A 10,909-nucleotide genomic window follows, 5' to 3' on the forward strand; every position below is an offset into this window, starting at 1 on the left:
TTTGTAAAAAATAAAGTATTTTGAAGTTTCCCAAAATCCATACCAGAATTATCTATATCTGGAAACATGACATAACAGGTACACGTGTTAACAACCAGTTCTAACTAATAACCCTCTAAAGTTTGTCAATGTTTAATACAGAATACACTAAGAATCAAATAAAAACAAAAATAACAATTTATATTATGAGCACTACAGTTCTCATCTCGAGTGTTATTTTCACAATGTTTTCAGCCAATGTAACCTCCGACTTTCTTCATATGTATCTTGTCAAACTCAGACCCTTGCACAGGAACCTGTGGTGTAACAGATAAGGTACTAGGTAGAATTCAATTCTAAGTGAAACTTTTCTAGGAGTTGAAGGTTCAATCTTTAGTGCAGGCGATAGTAAGAATACAACTGCGAATTACTTAGGAATTCTACCCGATCATGGCTGATAAAATGAGAGCACGCTACCCCATAGATTAAATAAATGGTTCTATTCACTTAATGTAAAATGAGTAGCTTTTTAGTGTTTTCACTTAATATAAAATTAGGCACAACCAAAAAATGGAAAAATAAACATGTACTTTTGGGTTTTTTTTTAACAAATTAAAATCTATTAAAATCCATTATACTTGAGCAATTTTTTTTTCCTGAAAGATAAAAGCCTGAATTTTATCATATGAAAAGCAGAATAATACAAAACTTTTTCTTCTATTTTTAATAGAATTTTAAATTTTCCAAAACCACACCATTCACCACCATTTTTGTCTCAAAATAATTTTTTTTATCTAAATAAAATTTAGGATGATTTGCTATAAGAATATGTAAAAATATTATGATATAAGTACCTGAATTTCAATTTTTTATATAACTCTATAAATTTGCGTAGCAAAATCAAAAAAAAAAAAAAAATTTAATGATAGTTTAAAATAAACTACGAAGGCCTGGATAGGACTAAAACTTTATTTTAGCCATGTATTTTTAATGTTTGATTTGACAATTAAGTGAAAGGTTTAGTTCTTTTCCATAAGTGATATATATATATATATTATATATTATATATTTGTTACCTACATAACCCCCGAAGTTAAGCAATGATGAGGCTGGCCAGTACCAGATGGGTGACCATTTTGGGAATGCTAGGCATTGTATGTGTTGAAAACAACTTCTGCATCTAGTATCACTCTTGGTCCACCATAGGTCAATTAACAAGAAACTGCAGAAAGAAATTATCATATTTTTAGCAAAATGAGCAGTTATTTATCAATTTTTTTCTTTTTTGGTTTTGGTATCGATTCTTCAAAGCATTTCCTATTTAATGGTATATTAGCAATATTACGTTCACTGAAAGAAAATTATTCATTTATTTTCTAAAGATTGCACAGACTTAAAAAGTAGTGTTTTTCGCAAAAATAATGAAAATCTGAAAGATAATTATTATTAACATATTCAATGAATTTCACACTTCAAAACACAAAAGATGAAAAATAAAACACATTCAAAATAAAACACATTCAAAATTTGGATTTTCAACCTTAAAATTTGATATGTGCACAGTTATTTTTTGTGTTTGTTTGTTTTGTCTACAATCCTCAACCTCCCCACAATACAATATATTTTGTTCAGTTTCGGCTGATTATTTTAAGCATATTTGTACCCACAAATAAAGAAGGGGGGTTTTGTAGGCAAAAAATATATATATAAATATCGATTATGAAAAAAAATTACACCATTATAAAGTTCATTCTTCACTTAATAATCGGCAAAAATTTTATATTGATTGAATAATTACTTGATTTTTGGTAAATTTTTAAAGAAAGACTCTCAAAAAATACTTACTCCCTCTTTCCATTTTGGCCGTGCCTATGTAAATTGTTATGCGACCACAAGAAAAAATGGCCGCGTAACAAATGCATTGTGGCAATTTTTTATTATAGTCACATACCTGTTGACATTGCTCATTTTTTGAGCCGAAGAAACATTTTATATTAAGTAAAAACACTAAAAACCTACCCAGTTAGGTAGAAGAGTAACTTATCTTGCCTTTGGTAACATTTGTTATATATTTGATTTTTTTTTTTTATCACTTTTTTGAATCTCTGTGGATTGTGAAACAAACCCTGAATTTCTATTTAGTTATCTTTTTATTATTATTATCATTATTATCTCTACAATTATATAAATGCAACTGTCTGTGTGTGTGAGTTTGTTCCTTATAGACTTCGGTACGGCTGAACAGATTTTCTTTAAAGTTTACAGAACTTTAGTGTATAAGTCTGGGAGTAATCTTAAGTTTTGTCTCAGAATAACTCCCTCAATAATTACCGATAATCAAAACAGTTATTTTAATTCATCTATCATCGGTAAAGCCATTTTTTCCATGTCGTCACTTAGCAACAATAATAGAACAACGGGCTGTGAAAATTCTACTGTGGGCAAGTTAATAGTGTGTGTTTTTATTTTTTGCATGACGTGGTCTGTAGGTTCAAACTCTGCATGTAAATTTCTTAATTTTTTTTTTACATTAACTGCAAAGAATTTTATAAGACTTGAACATGTACATTTTTTTTTTTTTTGCATGACGTGGTCTGTAGATTTAAACACTGCACATAAATTTCTTAATGTCTTTTTTCGTTAACTGGAAAGAAGTTTATATGAAATAATTTTATAAAAGAAACAGTACGTTCTCTAGAGTGCAATGTAGAATAACATATTTTGGACTAAGTTACTGCATGGAGACATGTGAAACTTCCTCCTGGGCGATTTCATGGATTTCAATGACAATAAAAATATAGCAGTGTGAAATATCCGTTGATCATCATTCAATCCTGGGCAACGTCGGGTCTCCTTGCTAGTTATTATATAAAAGGAAATCGTAATTGTGTGCATGGGTTTGGCTAAAAAAAACAGAAACTTTACATTGGATTCAGTACAACTTTGACCGGTTAAAAGAAAGAAGATACTTAAGCAGAATACGGACCATGCTATTTTTTTAAAATAGGATTTTCAAGTTAAATTTTTGTTTAATGAATTGTATGGAATAGTTACAAAATGCTGTCTCCTCCCTATATTAAGAATAGGTTTCTAAATAATAACATTATTATTTCAGCATAGTCTATATTCTGCATAAGTACCAAAAAATATGGTTAAATTGCCGATGTGCATCAACTAAACTCTCACTTTTCAAAAGCTGATTTTTTTAGGAATATTCAGGTCTGTTTTAAACGAATACAACATTTAAAATTATCCTTGACAAGTAGTTTTTATGATATTAAAACCTTTAGTATCCAATGTATTCTTTAATGGTCTTCAAGGGTCACCATTTTGGTTGTCTGTTAAGACACTCGCAAAACAATCAAGGTGTTTTTAAATACCAAAGACAGAATAAAATCGAAAATTCCAGAAGGGACGTAATGATTAATATCATAATTTTATTAATGTAAAATAAATGAATAACAGTACTACTGATTTGTATGAACTAATGCTAACACTAACCCTACTTACTTTTCATTGAACTTAGCAATTGTATACAAATATTTATGTGTACAAATTTCATGAGAATCAGTGGTACTGGTATTTGAATTTCTTTCCATGCAAGACGGCTGGCATACGGGAGGTTTAATGACCCCTTAATTATCTCCATAAGAGAAGTCTTAAACACAGCGACCTTCTCCTGCACCCATAAGAAAGAGCAGACCTGACATGTTGGGTGCTTGCACTCAAGAACATTACGGCTGGCAAAATCAGCAAGCAAGTTCGCTCTGCGCGCAAGATGTTGGTCAGACACCTGAAAATGGCAAATAGTTGACAGAAATGACATTAATCTGGGGCTGGTTGAGAACTGGCCTCAAAGCTGGAGTGGCTGAGTAGGATCCATGTTAATGCAAGCCTTGAAGTGACCAAATGAGCCGTTATACCCAGGTAGATCCTCTCCGAAAACTTCATAAAACTCGGAATTGATCTGTTGAAATTTCAGCTTCTCTGCAGAGGATAACATGTCATCTGGGTCGATGACCACACAGGAAGCGATGTTGTCATGGTGTTTGCTTGAAGTTGGGTAGGTACTCACCATGCCCGAAGATGTTGTTGTTGTTGTTGTTGTTATTGAAATGAACAGGGATATAGCCTGACAAATGTGTTGCGGTCTACGTATTTTTTATGGTTCGCACTTTTCCTCTTACATTCCTTGTGATTATGGGTAGAAGCTAAGGTTTAACTGATACTACACGGCCTGAATCCTAATGAGGTTCAATAGCAAATCGTCATCCTCATCATTGGGCATGGAAAGTTCCAAGTACTTGCCAGGCCACACTATGGTTTGTTGGGGTGGAGTACATAAAATATAAGCACGTTTGACCAGTCTCGTGTCGGGAGGGGATGTAGTCGAGCCATACCTGAATTGTGTGTCGCCAATCCATATGCCAAATCTAGCGAGTCTCACTGACAGGTCATTACTGTGCATGGATGCGACACTGCCAACTATCTCAGTGTCAAGATCCTCAATAACCAAGCCTTCAAAAAAGCACATTGTGTCCCCTCTCTCCAGAATAAGTCTGATCTCTCGAACCAGATTGAGGAGAGAGGATCTGTCTGCTTGTCTGGCAGACTGGGAAGTTTTTGTGATTTTAGTGCCCAGGTGCTTGGTTGTTGAGTGTTGAATCATATTCCCGGTGGCACCACTGTCCACAATGATCCGTACGGAATGATAATTTAAGAACATGTCAATGTAGGGGGGTCGTTTAGTTTTCACTCACTGTGAGGTTGTCATATTTTCATTCTCTATATGTAAATTGCTTAAGGTCTATGGACAAATGGGTTCCTCATCATTGAAGATATGAAGGATCTAGCAAGCCTTGGTCATATATCTATGATCTGATTCAGGAAGGTAGATGTATTCACTCAAAAAGTGGTTTGTGTTCGGTCACTTAACCTGACTACACGATGGACAAGTCTTCTTTGGTTGAGGCTTCCTAATATATCGAAGTAGAATAGTAAATGTCCGGCTCACAGACGCCTCATTTCCCAACTGCTCAAGTAGAGGATCCAATGCCCAGGGAGATCTCAAGCTTGATTAATGCCAATGTGCGTGATCTCAACTTTGTTCCATAACATTGCTTGACTAATTTAGGGAGGACTGGATGAAGTAGGTGTGACCAAGTGAGGACTATTAGATTCTTTAATGTAGGGATTACTTCTTTGTCTTCTATGGGAACACTGTCAAGATGGAGTATATTGGTGTCAGTGTTTAGTAAGGAGTCATCAATGAAGGCTGCAAGTCTCTGAAATAACCTTTCTGAGCGTTCGTCTGGTTCAAGCCTCATGCAACCAAAGTCCAGGAAGTGATAGCCACTAGTCTGGAAGCCATAATATTGTTTTATGGTTTGCCAAACATTTGTTAATGACGTTGCGTTCTTAACAATGGCACTCCATGATATGCTGGGGCAGTAATTTGCCCCCTGTCTCAACAGCATCTCTACAATATTTTCTTTTGGATAGAGGTGAGTCTGTTGACATCAGGTATTTCCATACCATCATTTGTGAAGTCCCCTGGTGTGGATGATCATGGGACTTCTTTTCCCAGTTCGTCTCAAGGAATGGGGCATATGCGAAGTTACTTCTCCACACTTCAAAGGAAAAGATAGCCTCATTATTTCCTAGGCACTACTGCTTAGGGGCGTGTGCAGGCATACTGACTGAGATATATTTGAACAACTGGTATATATGGATAAAAGACGCTTCAACATTGCAGTCTCGTCACGATAATTCCTTCAGGCGGTCGCCCAATTAGTTGGTGGGTAATATAGTCCTTATTCAAAGAAAAAAGGAATTTTTTTTTTTTTTTTGTATTCCTTCGGAATAGCGAATGAGGGTAAATAAACTGCTGCCACCACGCCAGTAAATAAGGTGTATCACACGAAACCGTTTGAACGAACGGAGAGACTTTATTCTAGAGCGTACAGAACGAAACTCAAAAAAAAAAAACTCAAAACATAAACAAAAATGGAAGAGTCAGGCGATAACTGAAAATAACACCGTCATGCTGAGTTATCTCCCTTGACCTATATGCGGTCATAATTCAATACTGACGTTATTTGATTTCGTTGTTTTTGTTTTATTTTTTATTTCATTGTTTTTTTTGTTTTTTTGTTTTTTGATAATTACGCAGAGAAAGGACCATGAAATTCAACTTTTACGGTATCTTTTGTTTATGAAATTGTTATGTGAGACTACAGTCCTATTTGAAAAAAAAAAGAACAAGAGCTTAGTTTTTTTTTCATTTCATTTTGTTTTGGTAATTATGCGGAGAATTGACGATGAAATTCAATTTTTACGGTATATTTTGTTTATTAAAATGTTATGTGAAATTACAGTCTAGTTGAAACAAAAAAAAATTCTTAGTTATTTCATTACATTAACATATTCATAAGTACAAGTAGTTAAAAATTAAAACACGCTTTCGTTTCGCTAAAATTTGCACTCAGTTCCATTTTTTACATCAGTCGCGACAGCTATCTTGCATTCGGCTTTAGTCAAGATTGCCATTACTTAATTATTATTCAGATTTTTTGTTACTGGTAGTTGTTTCAAAAACAACACTGAAACTAGGTCAAACAGTCGATCAGCTTTTTTTTTTTTTTTTTTTTTTTTATGAGTTGCTGAAGATATAGGGTCACTTAGAGAGAGTGAGGCAGTTTCCTGTTTTGTAGTATACATCTGCTAAAAAGAGAAACTCTCAAGGATGAAAAAAGAGCGATAAGAGAAAGACAGATATAATGATCAAGGATGATAACCACAATAACAGTATACTCGTCGCGTATAAAGCTTTGAGTTCCTCTGTTTATAAGAAATATCTATATCTTAATTATTATCATTATGTAATAACTTTAAAATGTTACCTGAGAGAAAGGACATGTTGTCTTAGTGCTCGTACGTACTTGACACCGGTTTAATACACTGCCGGTGTAAATCTCAAAATCATTCCTCTTCTGTTTTTCTTCCGGAAACCAGTAAAGGAAAAAAATATGGTGTCCACTGTCCATATTGCATGAGTAAAATACATTAACAATTTACAAGAGCTGAGAGGCGATCACACAAAATTAAACTCTGTACTTATGCGCTTATTGTAGCGTGCTTAAATAATAACGTTAACATGGAGAGGGGAAGGTGTTTTTGTAACTATTCTGTATATTCACCTAACAATTTAATAAGAAAAGATATCATAAACTTGAATTTAACTTGAAAACGCTATTTAAAAATAGTGTGGTATAATAAATGCATAAACACCCACTCTCGCTTTTAAAAGGAAAAAAACATAACTTAAAAAAAAAAAATGGTAATAATACAACTGGTGAACAATGCTAAAACCAATTCATCATTGGCATTTTTTTAATGTTTACGTAAATAGCCGAAAACTGGCGAAGTGTTTAACCAATCAAATTGCAAGACTGCCAGCAACAATTTTCGATTATGATTTGAGTAAATTATAAAATTCGTCTGCAAAATTCTGGAAAATCGAGAAAAAATAAAAGGATTCTCAAAAACACTAATTTAAAAAAAAAAACATGTATGAAACTAAACTCCAACTATTAAAAAAAAGTGTATGAAACAATTGTTTGTGTGTGTGTGTGTGTGTGTGTGTGTGTGTGTGTGTGTCACCCAAAGCGTAACCTAATCGATCTAGTTTCAAATGTTGTACAAGTACAAAAAAAATATTTTAAAAAGATAATAATAATTGGGTTTGTATTACTGTACACATAGATTCGAAAAGTTGTCAAAAAAACAAATATATAACAAATAAATGTTATCAAAGACAAGATAAGTTACTTTTCTACCTAACTGGATAATTTTTTGTATTTTTATTCAATGTAACATATTTATTCAGCTCGAAAAACATATAGTGTTTACCGAGTATTGGAAACTTTAAAATGGTGCCGAACTCTCTGCTGAACATGGTAAGTTTGGGAAAATGAGTTAAAAATAAAAAATATACAAAATACTGTTAAAAACCCACCGAATATATGTCAGCCCATGTCACAGTAACATATATTGAGCGAGTTTCTAACAGTATTTTGTCTATTTTTTATTTCCACATTATGAAGTGGTGATAAGTATGATAGTCAATCAGCCAAGATGTTGTCAGATCCCTTGTTATAGCTGAGCTTGAAATTGTATCTCTGGAGTTGTATTAGCATTCATTGCAGACATATCGGGCCGATGTGAGTGGTTTGTCAATAATCATAGTGAGGAGTTTGTGGTCGATGACAACTTGGAAATTGTGACCATAGAGGTATGTGTGAAATCGGCGTGTGCTGAATATGATGCCCAGTATCTCACACTCGATGCATGCATATCTTTGTTCCGTTTGTGTAAGGCTTTTACTAACATATGTGACAGACGATAGATTGCAATCTGCATTCAGTTGTAGCAGAGCTGCATCTATTCCCCATATACTCACGTCACAGTCCATGTAGATTGGAAATTTAGGGTCAAAATAGTGATTCAGGGATGTTTCAGATACTTCACTCTTTAGTTCTTTGAAAACTTTCTGGTGGTGGGGTTCTCACTGGAAATCAGAGTCCTTATGTAATAGATCATGCAACATGGCAGTTTTGGAACTGAAGTCCTTGAGGAAGGGAGATAGGTATGTCATCACACCCCAAAATTGTTGTAATTCTGTTTTGTTATACGGTTCTGACATCTCCTGTAGGTTATGTACTTTTGCTAGATTTGTGTATACAGGTTTCCAAAGATTTCCTGGTGTTTGATCTTGTATTTCTCCAAGTTCAAGGTGAGGCCTTCTTCAGTAGGAACCTCCATAAAATGTCTTAGGTTTTCATCGTGGTCATGTTCTGTCGACCCATATATGGTGATATCCTCTTCAGTGCACTTTTCGAGTATCCTGTCAATCTTGAGTCAGTCGATATCCTGACTGACACTCAAACCGAATGGCAGTCATTCAAAACAATACCTTCCAAATGGCGTTTGGAAAGTTGTTAGTGGCTGACTTTCACAGACGACTTTTATAGACCAGTATCCAGACTTACCGTCCAACTTTGAAAAGAATTTTGCTATTACAAATCAATGATTGAGCTTTTTGACAGTCAGAATTTGGTGGTATGGTTGTATGAAAGTTTTGTTTAGTGCTTGTGGATCTAGGAAAACTCTTATTGTGTTGTTACATTTGGTAACATAAGTAAGAGAGCTTTCCCAGTTTTTAAGTTGTTGAATGCGGCGAATGACTCTTTGTGATTCCATCTTGTCAAGTTCTGCTTTGATTTTTTCACGCATGGCTATGAGTGTTCTTTTCGGTGGATCTATGTGACATAATACATTGAGATTAACAACAAGCTTGTGAGTCCTCTGAAATTCACCAATACGCTTTAATTTTTTAGGGTAGAAGTGCATTAGGTCAGCTACACTGTTGATGACTTTGTGTTGGACTGAGATAGCAGAGTTCATTGTTACTACTCTAAGAGCTACTGATGTTGGCAGGCCCAATATGGCTGTGTCTAGTACATCGACTACATAGAATTGGGTATCTAGCCATGGAGAGTTTTTGTATTTGAACCTAATATCTGTGGTGTCATAACAGTTTATCTTGGTGTTGTTGTAGGTTATTAGTAGGCATTGTATTGAGGTGAGTGATCCGGGCATTGGGTTCCCAGCTTCGTCTATACAGGTGAGGTACATCTTGCATATGTGAATAGGCAGTGTGCTTGCTTGTGTCTCTGTATCTATCTTCAAGTTGAAGTGGGTGGTCCATCAACTTGGTGCTTAAATCAATAAATGCCTCATTTAAAGGGCCGCTCATATTTATTAATATTTCTCTGTTGGTTTTGATGAAGCTAAAGGTGAGGTTTTCTATTGCTGTGTTTATGTTATCATGTTTGGCGACATTGTTGACTTTCATGCTAAGCTCCCATTGTGAGTGTCTCAATTGGTTACAAATGTTGGGCCTTTTTTGTCTCTTAGTCTTGTGCTTCCTTAAGATGCAGACTGTAGCCTAGTGGTCTATTTTGCTACATGTGTTGCATGTGTTATTCTTGACAAAGCAGTGTTCTTTGCCAAAACTGTAACTGTATCCACAATTTTTGCAATCCTGTCCATGTTTTCTATCACTCCCTTGTCATTGGTATGTACTACAGTTTATTGTGACTATCTGTGGTGAGCCCTGTAGCTGTTGGAGCAGGCTGACTTATACTGCTGATGCCTTATGTGAAAGGGCTAGTTTAACAGACGCTTTGATTTTGTAATCCTCTGGTTTGTTCAATACTTCCTTTTGTAGTTCAGGTATGGACATGTTGGCAATTAATAACTCAGCGAGGTGTTTGTTTACTTTGTCGGCAGTGAAGTCGCAGTTCTTAGCTAGCAGTTGATATTTGTTAACAACAAAAAGAAGCTGATATTTGGGCTTGACGATGAATGTGCTGGAAACGTCACTTCTGATTAATTACAAAAATGCCCTGGAAAAGTCATGTCTGATTAATTTGAAAAATGAATTTTGAAAATGATTTGCTTTTTTAACTACTTTAAAACTTTGTTACATTAAATAAAGTAGTTAAAAACACATCATTTTTCAAATTAATCAGAAGTGAGTCTTTCAAGGCATTTTTGTAATTAATCAGAAATTACTTTTCCAAGCATTTTTGTAACGGTAAAACTTTGTTACATTAAATAAAGTAGTTAAAAAAAAAAAATAATAATTTTTTTCTTAACATTAATCGGAAGTGACTTTTCCCGGGCATTTTTGTAATTAATCAGAAGTGACTTCTCCAGCGCATTCATCGTCAAGCCCAAATGTCAGCTTTTTTTTTTTTTTTTTTTTGTTATTAATGTTTTTGTAATTTTAAATGTTTTTCATTGATAAGCGTCGCAAATGTTAGTAAGAAAAAACTGAATGTATTTTTTTAGAAAAATGGAGTTA

General features: G+C 34.3%; 1 protein-coding gene across 2 annotated transcripts in view; it reads right to left on the bottom strand.

Moving 5' to 3' along the window:
- Positions 1-7,022, bottom strand: part of LOC145294088 (DNA-binding transcriptional regulator BolA-like) — a 51,006-nt gene extending 43,984 nt beyond the window's left edge. Inside the window, exon 1 of one of the 2 annotated variants that reach the window (XM_080141161.1) lies at positions 6,882-7,022. In XM_080141161.1, the coding sequence (XP_079997287.1) occupies positions 6,882-6,897 (16 nt within the window). In that variant the 5' untranslated portion in view covers positions 6,898-7,022. The remainder of the gene's footprint in view (positions 1-6,881) is intronic. The other variant, XM_080141152.1, reaches the window with a different exon arrangement.
- Between the last annotated feature and the right edge of the window lie 3,887 nt (positions 7,023-10,909).

The sequence above is a fragment of the Euprymna scolopes genome, chromosome 2, assembly GCF_053919585.1.
Source record: "Euprymna scolopes isolate OS-2025 chromosome 2, ASM5391958v1, whole genome shotgun sequence".
Taxonomy (NCBI): domain Eukaryota; kingdom Metazoa; phylum Mollusca; class Cephalopoda; order Sepiida; family Sepiolidae; genus Euprymna; species Euprymna scolopes.